The sequence below is a fragment of the Theobroma umbraticum genome, unplaced genomic scaffold (genome assembly GCF_002168275.2).
Source record: "Theobroma umbraticum cultivar Fairchild unplaced genomic scaffold, ASM216827v3 scaffold_4.1, whole genome shotgun sequence".
Classification (NCBI taxonomy): Eukaryota; Viridiplantae; Streptophyta; class Magnoliopsida; order Malvales; family Malvaceae; genus Theobroma; species Theobroma umbraticum.
In genome coordinates this window covers 2,001,671-2,016,517 of record NW_018397258.1, presented here as the reverse complement: position 1 = coordinate 2,016,517, position 14,847 = coordinate 2,001,671, and the positions used below count along the sequence as shown (strand labels likewise).

The following is a 14,847-nucleotide window of genomic DNA, read 5'->3' as shown; positions in this document are numbered from 1 at the left end:
CAATAAAATGAGATGTTGACAATGAAATCTCGACCATAGCAGAAGAGAAAGGGAGTACTGGTTCATTACCATTTGATGGTTTTATAATTATTTTAGTTTTTTTTCTTTTCTAAATTAAAAAAACAAAGTCTAACAAAGCATATCAAATTGTAATGGGTGTTAATTTTTTATAAACAACGGATAAGTTGGGTTTGGTAGACACAAGAAAATTTCATTAGCCTAATCTGATTAGGTAAAATTAAGAATGTACTTTAATTTTAATATTATCACAATAGACATATTATAAAACCATTTTGATTGTAAAACAAGTTTGAATTTGAAAAGAAAAGAAATAGATACCAGCAAGTAGCGGACTGGCTGGCCGATGTCTTCCTAACTGGGTTATTGATTTACTAATGAAAGAACGTATAAAGTGTAAAACGCAATCATTGGGTGAAGAATTGAAAGACAAAAGCCACTTGGGCCTGGTAGGTTTGCGATTGTCAAAGCCACCTGCCACCTTAATCCATTTTGGGGCTATTCAAGTTCAAACCAGCCCAGTCCAAACTGATATTAGCTTTGGTTGGGTCAGTAAATCCAGCAGGAAGGGTAAAAACATAATGCATTTGCATGTAAAATCTTAAGATTATGTTTGTTTCAGAGCACAGTTAATAGTCAAGAATGAAACAGAGATTGTCCTTTTGGAAATTTCGTAAAATTTTTCAGGAAATGAACTGTCCTGTCTTTGGTACCTGAGATACTGACTATGCTTTTTACAAAGAACTCAGAATTGCCTCAATCAGTGCAAACCCCAGACTCAAAGGAAGGGATGGGAGCCTATGAACAGACCAGGTGTACAAGAATCCCAGGTCATTCTGCACGTGGATGACCCCTTCGTTGCTTGCTGAGAAGCTAATGCATGTCTTTGCTCCTTTTTGACCAGACCATTCTCTTTGCCTACATCAATTTCACGTTTCTGCTTGTCCTGTATTCATTTCTGGACTTCTAGTAGCAGAATCTAGATGCGGTTGGCTGATTTGATTTCCTACAGAGCGTTCAGGGCCTGGTAGAAGCGACTGTCGAGAATGGTATGTTGAAGTCTCCGGACTCTCCATAGACTGAGTCATCGTGAATGTTGCTGGTCTTGTACGTTTTGCTTCAGAAGAGTCCTGCAATGGTAAACGGCAGACCGGACATGTGGACTGTTTTCTTAGCCATATGTCGATGCAAGAAAGGTGAAAGTTGTGGCCGCATTTCGGCATGATTCGCAGTAATTCTTTCTCTTGGTAGTCACCCAGACATATCGAGCATCTGTGCAGAAAGGAAAAGTATACTAGTTAACCTTGTTGTCATCTATCTTGCATTGTAATGCACAAATCCTATTCCCCACCTAAATATTGAAGCTAAGAGTGAGTGAAAATGAAGAAACTAAAATCAGTGACAAGACCATGAATTGAAGGGCAGGTTGGATAGAATGACCCTCTTATCAAACAAATGAAGGAAACCTGAAAAACTTGACGGTTGTAATTAAAAAGAAAATTCTTGAATGTGGAAACGAAATGCCAATAAATGTCTGACATATCTTTAAAAAAAAAACAAATGTCTGACATGGACTATAGAAGGTTTCCTCAACCAATTGGGGAATAGGACTTTGGCCATCATTGGCAAATGGAATGAAGTTTCTGATGCAAGAGAACGAATGGCTGAACTTACTGTGCATCTTCTATAGAACTGAACGCCTCGCGGTTGAACCTCAAGGTGGGTATTGCAGCAACCACCATTGGTTCAAGGCCTCCAATCTGTTGCTCTGGCTGCCAACAACGAAGAAATACTTAAAAATCCAAAGCTTATAACCGAAACATCTATCTGATAACTTGCATATGGGCAGCAGGAGACATTTAGGTATCCAATGATTCTGAATATATGAGTGTTGTGAGGACAGAGAATCAAATCTGATTCAAGTTGAAAATCCGACGCTGATTCAGGGAAAATTTCTTTCCAGCTGCATGAATTTTACAGCAATATATAGTACAACAATTGCAAAAAAGGAAGCAAGTTTTAGAGGTTCGGATTTTCAGTGCCTACGCGATCCCTACAATTTTAAGACACTACTGATCTGAATATTCATAATCACCAAATTATATAACCGTAAAAATCACGGCACCTTTAAAAGAGACCACCTGAACTTATAACAGTCACATACCATCTATACAGGTAACTTACAGGAGAACCAAAGGAAGAGAGGACAATGAGCAGGGGAAGTTCTTAGTTTTTACCAGACAAGAAAACCCAGTTCAAAGAATCAAATGTACCTGTTCAAGATCAATCCTGGACTCAGTCTGAAACATTTGTCTGGCCTGGGCCCCTCGAATTCTCCCACAGATTATTCTTGTACAAACAAATACAATAAAAGTGGCACTCATCCCAAAACCAATGATAGTCGTGATCAAATTCATGCCTGAACCGAACATGTTTAATTTCCCGTTTTCTGAACCAGCTCCAAACACCAACCAACAGCTTCAATTCCCACACCAAAACAAGATGTAATAACAAAGATTACCAGGACAACACCCCCAAATTCCTCTAGCTATAACAAGACAATAGACGAAGAACCTACTAAGACCTAAAAAAAAAAAAATATGGAGGCAGAGAGAGGGAGAAATGAAAACATAAAATAGAAAGAAGAAGAAGAAAATGAACAAAGACCAGATCAGAATTTCCCAAGAAACGGCATGTTTCAAGGCAAAACTGGGAAAAGACCAGTTTCTAATCACCAAACAAACCCACCCAAATGGAAGTATATCTCTTCGGATGGAGTCAACAGTTAATATTGATGGGCCATGAATGGATGGTGGGGATGAGGCTTGAGAGAAGAGAGTTGTGGAAGGAAGAAGACAGTTCGTTTCCTTGTTCTTACATCTTTGGAATTGCATTCAAGGGGTCCACTTGGTAACAGTGGACCCTCCGAGCTAAGGATTTTAGTACATCAGATTGTTGACATAGTAGCTGTTAGTCAGTTTCGGCGGCAAAATTCCAAGAGAATCAACTGTAAGGAAAAAAAAAGGTGCATGTACACCTTGCTTGATTCCTTTTTAAGGTGATACGTTTCAATTTTAAGGTAGAGGATCTCATGTAGATCTGTTGCTTCACAAACTGCATCCCTGATCTAATCTTTGCTGCTTTTGGATAAGGCCTAGTCTAGGTCCAATGATTAGTCTAGCAAAAGATGGATTCTTGTTTGTTTCAATCATCTGGTTCAACACTTTTAACAGCTCTTGAAGAAGAATACTTGGAACTTTTGGCTATTATTCATTGTTCTATCTATGAATATTGCTTTGCTTGCTAATCTGTTTTTCCATACACAAAGGAGATCCCATTAGAAGATGCTTACCTTGCTTAGCACGTCATTTTTTCTTCAATTCATTAGTTCCACCCACGTCACAGTTTACAGTTTTTTACTCTATTTGCCTAAACCAAGTCTTAATCGACAATATACTCAAGAACAATGATAATTAGCATGCACGCGTAATGCACAAACATACCATAAACATTTTTTGTCATCTAAACTACTTCCATGATTGAGTTCTTCAATGGTATGATTAACAGTTGACTTTACCCTTACCCAAATTTTCTATAGTTCAGTGATTGATTTGGATTTTTCGCCTATAATTGGCTGTTTAAGTAGTGGACCTTGTGTTTCTCAACATCATTATCATCAAGCGAGTTCTTTGCAGATACTATGCATTGACTTTCTTTTATCCTCATCGAGCTAAAACCTTTGGGTTTGGTTTGCAGATCATGTTCAGGCTTTACATCATTTTTCACTTATAACAAAGCAAGATGATTCCCTAATCGGCATACGTGAGCAAGGTAACCCCTTTTGCTTGAGGGGGTATCAACCCAATACTAGCTCAACCAGAGTCGTTTGCTTTGTGGTGGAATGAGGAACTTTTAATAATGGTTTCAACACGATCTAGCAACTTAGAAGCTCATAGAAGTTGCCCAAATGACGTCCAGGCCCATGATTTAAGGCTGAAATAGTAACTGCGTCCTAAATAGCTGAAATGCAAGTGAAAGGCAGACAGACAGAGGCAATTAAAGAGTGGAGATTTGCCGTTTTGTGAGCTAACCTCAAGGTTTTTGAACATTGTCATCAAGACAAGCAATTGTGCAGTAGTATAGAACTCATTTCCATGTCATCAAGACAGACATTAGATTCATGGCCTGTGTGTCTCCGAAAGTCTATACACGTTCAACTCACCCCTGGCAAATGCTAAAATCGATCTCACCATGTACAACATAAAAAAAGGAGTCAGTCAAGTAAGGTGTAAGGAGGACTAAAGGTAATAGAACATTATTCTCTACCTTCCCTCTCAACTTCATTAACTGCCAATTACAGACAATTCCTAGTATTACGCTTTTCCCAGCAGTGTCAGTGCCTGCAGAAAAATCTTGCAAATGCCTCTCAAGCATATCCAAGACGGTGAAATATAACTAGGCAGCTAAGATTCCAACTATGCTAAATTATCAAAATTCTTGGCACAAGGTTATTGATCTATGGTGAACCCGACTCTTTAAGTCCATTAAAAGAACTATTAACATGCGTAAAACCAACCCTCCATCCATCTGAGGTCACTGAGGCTGTCTACATGCTATATATTCACTCAACTAGACAAACTAAACCTAAAAACCAGGGAGAAAGCAGAAAAAGTGTTGGCCAGAAAGAGCAACTAGTATCCTCACTAATCAATTCAGAGCAGTAATGATTCATACTATACAAACCAATCTTCTGCGCCCATCAAAATTTACAATTTCACATCTTTTAGCAGCAGAGACCAAATATATATAAGGTGCCTGCAAGGCTGCAACTATATGATATTACTGCCTGCTCACTGCTGTATGTGAAGCAAAATGAGATTATTATCAGTTTATCGCCAACCAGCGGAGTAAAAACTACAACGTACACAATGCATCTAGATAGGTAGTACAAGAAGACCCGGAAATGCCCATCAAAATACGAAAGATCCAATTAAATCACAATTTGAAGGATCAATACTTGAATACAAAAGTTCAAGAAACAACAGCCACTCAAACAGCCAACTCAACAAGAGCAAGAAGCCAAGTCACGAAGCACTAGAACACTCCACAGAAGTGGCAACAGGCACCTGAATATCCTTGTAGAGGCAAACATAGGGTGCATCACAACCAATGTAAGGCCCAGTCCACTTCGCTTCAGCAATGTAGCTTGCATCCCAAACCGAAGCATACAAAAACATAGGTTTCTCAGGAAGTGCCTCACCTTCCTTTTTCTCTGCTCTCCTCACCACTTTCCCATCAATCAGCCACTCTATAGAATCCGGATTCCACTTGATCGTGTATTCATGGAACCCATCAGAGCAATCAAAACCCAGATCATGAATCTGCTCTCTATTCCCAGTACCTACACGACAATTTATACACAACCTTAGGAACAAAGTAAACCCTTACAGTAGTTAAAAAAGGGTAACTTTTTTAATGCAAGAATCTGTGAAATTCAAGAAATGTACTACTTTACAAAGAAACAATATGTTACTTTTTTGAAAGTAAGAAAAAGGCCGAGTCTTGAAACTTAAACCTGTAGTGTAGTAATTGGTTTGGACAATGGTTTTGTCTTTGCCAAGGAACTCGAAGTCGATCTCGTCCTGGGATTTGTCTCCTTCAAGGGAGGAAACATAGATGTTGAAGTTGAGACCGCTGGTGTTGCCTTTGGGGCATTGGATGAGGGAACTGAAAGTGCCATAGAGGAAGCGAGTGGTGGAACGCCACCTGGCGCCTCCACGGTGATCAAAGGTAAGTGCGATGGAGTTGGAGACAGGGCAGTGGGTGCAGGCCTCTGGAGTGTAGTCTATGGCTATTTCTCTGATGGGTTGGGTTTGGTGGTGAACTGCTGCATCTGCCATCGTCAAGCTTGCTAAGCTAATGAAAACAGAGAGTCTACTTTGGTGGTCAACTCTTGGGTAGCAAATGGGCAATCGAGTTTCGAATATATCCTTCTTTTAAAAGAGAAAGGGATATGGGATAATAACCGAATATGACATTTTGCTATGTTTGGGAACTATTTTGGAGTTAGAAGAGGAGAGAAAATGGTCAGAGGAAATTGGAAAGATTTTTAAATGGATTTTAAAGGAAGACATGAATTATTTTGATTAAATATGATTAATTATAAAGATTTATTTAACAAAAAAATTCATGTAAAATTATTTTAATTTAAAAAATTTTAAAAAAATGAAAAGGAGATTGTATACCTTCCATGCCTTTTCCTTTTATGGAGAGAATAAACTTGTACGTGTACTATGCCTAGCATGTGTTATCCCTCTAACCAAACAGACCAAAGCTCTTTTAAGCAGAGCCAACAGCAATTGGACTCCATCAGCAGTGCCAATCTTAGTTGTCTGTGACTGTAAAGGAAAAGGAGAGAGAGACTGTAGCCTACTAGATAATGGTAGCACACGTGGGACTTATCTCTGTCGGCGTTTCTTTTCCTTCTCTGCCTTCTCTTCCTCGACTTGGCTTCACCAAACGCAGACCATTTGCCAGTAAGCAACATTACACCAACACCATCTCCGTTTTCTATTCTGAGTTGTTTATGGCTGGATTTGGATGTTTCGGGACCAAGTCTCGGGGTTTGAGGAAACAGCCACTGTTGATTGAATAAGTTTAGTTCTGAAGTTCATTTCATTAGTCCATTTGATTTGAGAAGTGATCGAGTTCATTTCTGCCCTTCTGCTTTCAATTTACAATACTCCCACTACCCACCATTTACTTGATGTTCTTGTAAAAGAATTTTGATGTCTGTTTCTGCTAGAAGTTGCCTTAAACTGTTTTTTCCTCTTTTACTATGCTGAGATTTCTGTTTAGACTTAAGACCCAGATATAACCATCTATAATTGACACGGGCAAGTACTGCAAAAGTTCATATTTTAATGGATGAAACTGAAAAAATTGTCCATAGCTTTGGTAGTTTGAACTTTAGCGAAATTAACTTAAGGGGTCTGGAAAAATATTGAAACTTTGGCTGGTGGACGTTTTGAACTATACTCTTGTGCTTTTTCCTGTGATCTATGAAGTTGCTTGTTCGAGGACTTAATTTGAAACTGGTTGATAATTCATTTATGGTTTTCCTACAGTGGCAGCTATGAGTGAAGATCCTATCCAAGAATGGATTCTTACGGAAGGTAAGGCAACCCAGATTACAAGGATACGTCCTATAGGTGGCGGTTGCATCAATCTTGCAAATTGCTATGACACTGATGCTGGTTCTTTCTTTGTTAAAACAAACAGGTGTGGTATACAAAGTTTAAAATATTTGATGTATTAGGAATTTATAATTCAGCTGAACTATAGTGTTAGGTTGTTTCTTTTGCTTAATGAATTCTTGTTTGTCAAAGGAATGAAAGTTTTCATGTTATTGAAAACACTGGATCAGGAGTATCGGTCCATCTATGTTTGAGGCAGAGGCTATTGGTTTAGGTGCCATGTACGAAACTGGAACAATTCGTGTGCCTAAGCCATTTAAGGTAAGACTATAAGTTTACTCTGACAAGAGCAATTTGTTTCTTAAAGTTTCCTAAAGTGTTAAGGCTAGTATTATATGTGGAAAAACTTTCTAAGTATACCCTGTTAAGCATGTAGGTTGGACCCCTACGAAACAGCGGATCATACATCATTATGGAATTTATTGAATTTGGTGCATCTCGAAGCAATCAGGTGAGCCAGTTCAACTACTTTTTTGGTGGATAGTGGTTAAAGTAATTTGCCTCTGATCTCCTAACTGTTCATCATCTGTCAGTCTGAGTTAGGAAGGAAGCTAGCTGAAATGCATAAAGCTGGGAAATCAGAAAAAGGCTTTGGTTTTCCTGTTGATAATACTATTGGCAGGTGCAACTTTTAAGGCCATTATCATTCTCAAGCATAATGGTCATCATTCTGATGCCATTTAAAGGAAATTTTCCCATGTTTGCCATTTTACCATTGATGTTATTATGAGGAATTCATGATGGTCTGTATGCTTCAGAACTTCTGTAAGTTTTAACAGGTGAACCTGTGCTGCCTTTGTAGTACTCCGCAGATAAATACTTGGTGCTCTGATTGGATTCAGTTTTATGGAGAGCATAGATTAGGTTACCAGCTGAAGTTGGCACAGGACCAGTATGGCGATTCAACGATATACCAAAAAGGTTATTGTATATTATTTTCTACTTTTCTTCTGTCATATCATGATTTGCCATACGTACTTTCTTCAGATGATTTAGTTATTTACCTTGACAAGGAAGAATGGTATCTAGAGTATTTATGGCTATGACTACATTTGTCAATAATGATGTGTAACTTACATGTTATCTTGAGTGATGATTGCAGAGTATTTGCATGATTCTATATTATGCAAGAATATCTCCCGGTTTCTGGTTATTTGTGCGTGTTGGTAGTTGCATTTAAACTAGTGCAACTTAAGATATTAGTAATGACTACCTTCTTCTTGTATAGTCTAATCAATGAGATGATTCTACACTATATGAAGGTCACAGTGCAGCACTTTTTTTTTTCATAGGTACTTATGTGAAATATAACTTTTAGGATTTCCAAATCAAATGAGATAATTTGAGAAAGCATTAGCATGTTGGAGTAGAATATTGTACTCTTTTCACATACTTACAGGAATCCTATTTACAGGACAAAGACTTATAAAGAACATGGCGCCTCTTTTTGAAAACATTTCTATAGAGCCATGCTTGTTGCATGGAGACTTATGGAGTGGGAATATCAGCTCTGACAAGAATGGCGAGCCTGTTATTCTCGATCCTGCTTGTTACTGTAAGTCACTGTCTGTGTCGATAAACATCCGTATTGGTAGATTTCTTTTGCCTTTGTTAAGCTATTCAGAATTTTATCATTTTAATTTGCATCCCAACAGCCTAGTGCTCCAGAACTTTTTGGTGGCATTGTGTTTGAATCTAAAAGAATTTTAGGTCAAGTTATTGTGGAGTTGAGTTATCTATTGTATCCGTGGTAGCATGAATTTAATGTGGAAATAGCTGCACAGAGAACTAATTCACTATATTTTTGTGCCCCGTACAGATGGACATAGTGAGGCTGAATTTGGAATGTCATGGTGCGCTGGCTTTGGAGGATCTTTCTATAGTTCTTACTTTGAGGTATTAATCTTTGCATTGAAAGACATCGTAGTATCTTATGTAGTCATTAGCATTTGATTTCAAAAAGTTGAAGGTTTTGCAGCAGCAACCACTTGAGCCTCTCCTCAACTCATTCACTGTCATTCCAGCCAATGAAACTGCTCAAGCTTAGACTTTAACAATTGAGTACCCTTTATATGTCTTGATTTTGTCAAGTTAGAAATGCACCAGAAACAAAATTAAGTTGATTTAAGTGTTATAGAAAATCCCATCACTGCAACCTGAGCTCCATTTTTCACTTTCTTGTGCTTCTTCTGTTTACCAGGTGATGCCCAAACAACCAGGCTTTGAAAAGAGGAGAGATCTTTATCTGTTGTATCATTACTTAAATCACTACAATCTCTTCGGCTCTGGTTACCGCTCATCTGCTATGTCAATAATAGATGACTATCTGAGAATGCTGAAAGTATAGAAGATATCGAGACTGACAGTGCTTGTACACTTCTGTATCTAGAAATTTCATGTGAGAAAGATTATCTTTGGAACAAGTTTTGTGGATTTTGGTATTAGGCAGATCAATATACCCTTTTCTATGATGAATGCTCTATTCAAAAAATGGTGCTGGTTTCCTGTGCGCACATCTGTCTAGCATAAGCAAGCTTGTATTATGAATCTGATCATCCAATTCCCCCATCCTTAAGGCAAAAGTTGGGTAAATCCTCTTAATGGAAACAACCAATGTGACAGGAATGCATGTCAACATGGAAGAATCCAAAGGAAGAGAAGTGGCTAATTTACCCTTTGCTTAAGTGAAATATGGGCACTGCATTGAACTATTTCTTTCTCTGGTGAGCTCATTAAAATCTGTTATAATTTGGGTGAAATATTAGTTATGGTAGTAGTTCTACTCATTGATGAGTGCTGGGCTTTATCAGGAGAAATAATGGATGGCATGGCACCAACCTTTTCTCCCCTTTTTTCTCTCCATGCAGCCCCATATTCACTATCCAATCCTAAGGAAGGTCATATTTCACATCCCCAGAGTTCACATTATCTTCCATTGTCAATTCTAGTTGGGTAAATATTCATATTCTCAGCTTCTCAATCACTGCGGAGTCTCCTAGAATTAAGCTAATTTCATCATTAAGGCAATAAGCTACGAAGAGGTTTTGGTCCTGGTCTGGGCTTTTGTCCAATAGAAAAATGTCCCCTATATCTTTCAGAAACAAACTCCTGAGAAACTCCTCAGGCCCCAAGGACACATCTGCTTAACGTTAAATGTTCTGTTTCGTACTTACCTACAATCCTCAAAACACCCAAACTACTGTCTCCCATTCGAACCAAAAACCAAAGAACAGCTAGAAACGCGGTTTTCTATAGAAAGCAAAAAAAACATGGACAACAATATAGCCATGACTCATGCGCAGCTGCCACCACTACCGCCATCGCCTGCGGCGGCGGTACAATTATCGGAGCTAGTATTCTCACTAGAGCAAGCAACCCAGATGGCAAAACAACTCCCTTCCTCGTCAGACCCAACTTACCTCCACCAAATCTATTCCTCCCTCCATCAGGCCCATCATTCTCTCTCCTCTTTCCTCTCCGCCACCCAAACTCAATTTCCCGTTCCTCCTCCTCAGCCACCTGTACCACTTGTAGCCGCAGAGAACTCTCTCTCCTCCGCCACCGGCGCCGCTAATGACGATGGTAGTGAGCCGATGCAGGTGGGCGATGAGAATGAAGCTGAGGCCGAGGAGAATTCAAAGACATCAGTTGACAAGGTTGAGGAGAGGATGAGGGAATGCTTTATCAAGAATAAGAGGGTAAAGAGGCAGCTTTCGCCGTCATATGCGGCGGTGGCGGAGGAGGGGAGGATTTGTGAAGATAGATTCCTGGGTGGTGTCAAGGGTTTTGATTCCCTGAGGGATAAGTTACGGGCTTTGGATCTTGTCTACCAGTTTCATGGTTGAACCGTAGACAGGGCTGAAACAGAACAGGAGTTATTCAATGGAGCCTTCTTTTTTTCCAAGCAACTTGGTTCCATTGCCTTTTAATTTATTAATTTTCTTTTTTTCATTCATTGTTCTGTCTTCTTTTACCATTTGTTAATAGCAAGAAAGGAAGGGTAGGGAGGATGAAGGATGAAAGCATATTTGTAATCTCAAATTTAAGAGGAAATAAGATGCATCTTAATGAGATTTTTTTTTTTTCAACTTGTACAGAGCTTATATGAAGTTTATGCATTCCCTTCATCAAATATAAATATGCAATGATCATCTCACTATCTCAGTAATTTTCTTGCAAAAAATTATGCATGGATTGCTGTTTATTCATGAAATATGAGTATAAATGTATAACCCTATGAGAATCCCTGATTGCTTCACTTCCATGGCGTTTGCTTGCTTCCACTTCTTTGTTTCCTCTGCTTCCAGTGAATATCTCTAAGTGATTTCCTGTCTGCTTGACATTGAGAAAATAAAATATAAAAACACTTCCCAATTGCTAAAAAATGTGGGTGCTCAATTTGATGTCATAAGTTATACAATAGCAAAGAGTACAAACTCTTATAATGCACATGTTCTCCGTACAGTCGGTATTAAAGTAGACCGGTAAAATCCGAGGACATCTACATTAATATGTTATGATAGTTGGACCTGTATTGAGATTATGAAATAAGCATTGGGTGAGGTGTTCGAACAGGACTTGGAAAAAGATACATGGCAAAATTAAATGCTGGTAAGTCATAACCTTCATTACCCTCGAGATACCTCCTGTGACTGAGGCATTGCTTTTGAGATGGACTGTGGAGATCAACGAGACTTTTACAGTACTGTCCTCCATTGAGTTCCTAACTTAGATTGTGATTGTTCTTCTGCAAGTCCAACCATATGGTGTAAGAGACTGAATCTTCTGCCCATTGCTTATAAGGTAGCAAAAACCAGCTCTTCCTAGAAAGGAAACCATGGATATTTGCGGTAACCATATATCCAAGAACTGGGCTCACTACACTCTCACAATTAGATTATGCAGCTTCACAAAATCATCTAAGGTAAGCTCCTCTGGTCTTGACTGCATGACGGTTCAAGTGTTAATTAACTCTTTGCAAAGGTAAGATATATAATAACTTCTAGTTAAGCAAAACTGCATATAAATGAGAAAAAGTGAAGAAATTTTTACTAATGAAGAGAAAGAAAGTGTCAATTTTCATCGAAACTCACTGTTGTTGGAAGGCCAGCATCTCCAAGAGCTCTTTCAATCTCATTAGATGGGCATATGTGCTGGAGTGATCTCCTCAACATCTTACGTTTTCCATTGAATGCCGAATTGACCTAAGTTTATAATAATAACAGTTATTAGATAAAGAACTTGAAGATATTCCTTTATTTTAAGCAGTTATTTAAGTTTTATCCTCAGAAAAATATGAGGATATCATGCCAAAACAGGTCAGAAGCCAAGCTTGAACGTCTAGTTTAAGTTCCTGCATGGGCTATGCTGAGATTAGCTAATGTGGAAATCAACTAACCATTGAGAAAAAGCTTTTCATGGAGGCCACTGAAGGATAGTCTGGAGCTTGCTTCAGCTTAAATGTAACAACAGCTGCATCAACCTACAGAAACATAAAAAATGAAGCCTTCAGTACCCATCCTTTCAGTAAGTTTTCTCAAAGATGGTTCATGACAGTAGACCTCATCAGAGACAGGAGAAGCTTCTGCCAGGTGAAGGAAGATTAGTTTAAAGTTAAAATATCTCAAAATAAAAAAATATGATGCCTTAAAGGTAATTAAATGACTTACATTAGGTTGAGGAAAGAAATTTGTTCTTGGGACCTTAAACTTGTATTCAGGCTCTGAAAAAGAAAATCACAAAATATAAAGCATGTCACGAAAGTTTTTAGAAACAATCTGATGATCAGTGAGTACAATGACCAAATATTTCCCAGTTGCATAGAGTTAAAAGCTCAAAAAACCAAATGAATTAAGACCAGGCACAAGACTTAAGTAAATGAAAAGCAAATGATGCACTTAGATGTATAGATTATGTACATGATGTAATCCAGAACAAAGGGTTACATATTGTTGAAATACCTGAATAAAAATTAACAAAGATGTTGATGGGTCGGTACTCAGACGTCCGCAAAGACGATTCCACCAATCGCACAGCTGTTTCCTCCTGGTATTATTCAAGCATTACAGTCAGTAAGCCAGCTTGTGATTTCTAGAATGATCCAAACAGCCTGAGACAATCAATATAGAGAGATCAAAGATTTTACCATCTTCAACCTCGTGTTTCTACCTCACACATGATGCAGGTAATAACCCAAACATTTGTAGAATCTTTTTTGGCCAAAAACTCATCTAAAGAATTTGATGTCAAAACAAGGTAAAAATAAAATGTTACCAACCTGGAGCAAGAGAACAACTTCGGAGAAAATATCACCGATAGGAAGAAGTTGTTTAACTACATCTGTACTTATGTTAAAGGGTATGTTAGAAACTACCTGCAAAGAAAAGAGGTATAAACTAACAATGGATGAGATTGACATGGGAATTTAACAAAAAAAAGAGATACATCTATTATTCACAAATTGAGCTTCACCTAATTAGCATTTAAATCACATTAAGGTTCTGCATCTAACTTGGTTTCAAATAGAAAGTCATTTGAGGCAGCACTAAAAGCTATATAATGGCTAAAAGAAGCATAGTTCTTACTTTGGCCCGAGCCGAGCTCGTATTCAAACCCTTTCTATTTTCCAACATTGGCAACATATGAGAACGAATGTGACATTTGACAAAATCCTCTTGCAAAACCTACGAAATTTTCATATGATAATATTCAAAACCCAATGAAGATAATAAGTAAAGAAGTAATATTTAGCAGACAACCGCGTAAATTTACCTTGAACCTGTCCGTGCTTTCAAATCTTTCTCTTACAAGGTCCACCATGTGAGGATCCTGCATTACATTAAAAGAAAACATAAGCTACATTCTATATTAAAAATTCATTTCCAGTACTTGCGATGTTGAAAAGAACAGACCTTTTCAATTGCGAGAACGGTGGCGCCGGATCTTATAAGGACATTGGTTAAAGAACCAGTTCCCGGTCCGATTTCTAAGACCACGTCACCTTCTTCTACATTGGCCGCACGTGTCAGTTGCTCGTTAATCTCAGAATTCAACATGTAATGCTGCGTTGTATTAATAAGTGTTCGATAAAATTCCGTAATTAATTTAAATTATTTCAATACATAAAAAAAAAAGGAAAGAGATAGGACGGGTAATTAGACCTGGCCGAGGGATTTTCTAGGGAAGCGGCCCTTGGAGTTGAGCGCTTTGAGAGTGGCGTGGTAGTCGTCATCTTGGCTCCTCCTCGAAGCGCACGCTATTCGTAAAAATGGCGTCTGGGTTCGCGCGCCGGCGCCGTTATTGTACGCCGGAACTATAGCGGTCGAGAGCGACGCAATTGGCGGGAGAGAGTGGACGAGATGAGTTGCTGTGACCATGTCTTCCTTTGCGAGAAAATTGGAAATGAATTGATTTTTACAATTCTTTTTTAATTTATCTCCTGATATTTACATTCCAAAATTGCCCATCATAATTTTCAAAACTTACGCTTTTACCTTCCCTCAAAAAGTCAAAAATTAGCCCCATACCTTCTACTGTTGTGAAAGGGTGATAGTGTATTTATGCTTTTAGTCTT

At 38.4% G+C, this 14,847-nt stretch overlaps 5 protein-coding genes across 11 annotated transcripts; 2 read left to right on the top strand and 3 right to left on the bottom strand.

Moving 5' to 3' along the window:
- Window positions 1–575: 575 nt before the first annotated feature.
- Window positions 576–3,009, bottom strand: LOC110413866 (RING-H2 finger protein ATL39-like). Its single transcript, XM_021424864.2, has 3 exons — window positions 2,292–3,009; window positions 1,693–1,790; window positions 576–1,290 (listed from the first exon to the last, which is right to left on the bottom strand). The coding sequence occupies exons 1-3, from the start codon at window positions 2,448–2,450 to the stop codon at window positions 948–950; spliced, it is 600 nt and encodes a 199-aa protein (XP_021280539.1). The 5' UTR covers window positions 2,451–3,009; the 3' UTR covers window positions 576–947.
- A 1,868-nt stretch (window positions 3,010–4,877) lies between these two features.
- Window positions 4,878–6,101, bottom strand: LOC110414026 (xyloglucan endotransglycosylase/hydrolase protein 8-like). Its single transcript, XM_021425082.2, has 2 exons — window positions 5,594–6,101; window positions 4,878–5,419 (listed from the first exon to the last, which is right to left on the bottom strand). Exons 1-2 carry the CDS (start codon window positions 5,916–5,918, stop codon window positions 5,103–5,105), a joined length of 642 nt encoding a protein of 213 aa, XP_021280757.1. The 5' UTR covers window positions 5,919–6,101; the 3' UTR covers window positions 4,878–5,102.
- A 276-nt stretch (window positions 6,102–6,377) lies between these two features.
- Window positions 6,378–9,860, top strand: LOC110413932 (Protein kinase superfamily protein). Of its 2 annotated transcripts, none has more exons than XM_021424959.2 (9): window positions 6,378–6,554; window positions 7,146–7,299; window positions 7,445–7,535; window positions 7,651–7,725; window positions 7,808–7,896; window positions 8,077–8,195; window positions 8,689–8,829; window positions 9,094–9,170; window positions 9,475–9,860. In XM_021424959.2, the coding sequence occupies exons 1-9, from the start codon at window positions 6,458–6,460 to the stop codon at window positions 9,619–9,621; spliced, it is 990 nt and encodes a 329-aa protein (XP_021280634.1). In that variant the 5' UTR covers window positions 6,378–6,457; the 3' UTR covers window positions 9,622–9,860. The 2 variants fall into 2 exon arrangements, with proteins under 2 accessions (XP_021280634.1, XP_021280635.1); XM_021424960.2 differs by having other exon boundaries at window positions 6,550–6,673.
- Window positions 9,861–10,289: 429 nt separating this feature from the next.
- Window positions 10,290–11,359, top strand: LOC110413933 (AP2-like ethylene-responsive transcription factor SNZ). Its single transcript, XM_021424961.2, has one exon. The coding sequence runs from the start codon at window positions 10,544–10,546 to the stop codon at window positions 11,117–11,119; it is 576 nt and encodes a 191-aa protein (XP_021280636.1). The 5' UTR covers window positions 10,290–10,543; the 3' UTR covers window positions 11,120–11,359.
- A 107-nt stretch (window positions 11,360–11,466) lies between these two features.
- PFC1 (Ribosomal RNA adenine dimethylase family protein) lies at window positions 11,467–14,793 on the bottom strand. 6 transcript variants are annotated; one of them, XR_002444969.2, is made up of 12 exons: window positions 14,435–14,793; window positions 14,186–14,335; window positions 14,046–14,102; window positions 13,859–13,957; window positions 13,552–13,647; window positions 13,235–13,319; window positions 12,944–12,996; window positions 12,673–12,756; window positions 12,368–12,478; window positions 11,898–12,218; window positions 11,712–11,803; window positions 11,467–11,606 (listed from the first exon to the last, which is right to left on the bottom strand). XR_002444969.2 is itself a non-coding variant. In XM_021424958.2 (10 exons), exons 1-10 carry the CDS (start codon window positions 14,648–14,650, stop codon window positions 12,153–12,155), a joined length of 1,017 nt encoding a protein of 338 aa, XP_021280633.1. In that variant the 5' UTR covers window positions 14,651–14,793; the 3' UTR covers window positions 11,649–12,152. The 6 variants fall into 6 exon arrangements, 1 of the variants encoding a protein (XP_021280633.1); XR_016351064.1 differs by having other exon boundaries at window positions 11,907–12,218; XR_002444967.2 differs by having other exon boundaries at window positions 11,712–12,218.
- Between the last annotated feature and the right edge of the window lie 54 nt (window positions 14,794–14,847).

Excerpts from the sequence above, each read along its gene's own strand:
- LOC110413866 (XM_021424864.2), bottom strand. The coding sequence starts at position 2,450 with ATGTTCGGTTCAGGCATGAATTTGATCACGACTATCATTGGTTTTGGG. Across the intron at positions 1,791-2,291 it reads CCAGGATTGATCTTGAACAG|CCAGAGCAACAGATTGGAGG; the intron begins GTACATTTGATT and ends CGTTGTTGGCAG. Across the intron at positions 1,291-1,692 it reads AGTTCTATAGAAGATGCACA|ATGCTCGATATGTCTGGGTG; the intron begins GTAAGTTCAGCC and ends CTTTCTGCACAG.
- LOC110414026 (XM_021425082.2), bottom strand. The coding sequence starts at position 5,918 with ATGGCAGATGCAGCAGTTCACCACCAAACCCAACCCATCAGAGAAATA. Across the intron at positions 5,420-5,593 it reads AACCAATTACTACACTACAG|GTACTGGGAATAGAGAGCAG; the intron begins GTTTAAGTTTCA and ends ATTGTCGTGTAG.
- LOC110413932 (XM_021424959.2), top strand. The coding sequence starts at position 6,458 with ATGGTAGCACACGTGGGACTTATCTCTGTCGGCGTTTCTTTTCCTTCT. Across the intron at positions 7,300-7,444 it reads TTCTTTGTTAAAACAAACAG|GAGTATCGGTCCATCTATGT; the intron begins GTGTGGTATACA and ends ACACTGGATCAG. Across the intron at positions 7,726-7,807 it reads GTGCATCTCGAAGCAATCAG|TCTGAGTTAGGAAGGAAGCT; the intron begins GTGAGCCAGTTC and ends ATCATCTGTCAG.
- LOC110413933 (XM_021424961.2), top strand. The coding sequence starts at position 10,544 with ATGGACAACAATATAGCCATGACTCATGCGCAGCTGCCACCACTACCG.
- PFC1 (XM_021424958.2), bottom strand. The coding sequence starts at position 14,650 with ATGGTCACAGCAACTCATCTCGTCCACTCTCTCCCGCCAATTGCGTCG. Across the intron at positions 14,103-14,185 it reads CCGTTCTCGCAATTGAAAAG|GATCCTCACATGGTGGACCT; the intron begins GTCTGTTCTTTT and ends AATGTAATGCAG. Across the intron at positions 13,648-13,858 it reads CGAGCTCGGCTCGGGCCAAA|GTAGTTTCTAACATACCCTT; the intron begins GTAAGAACTATG and ends TTTTCTTTGCAG.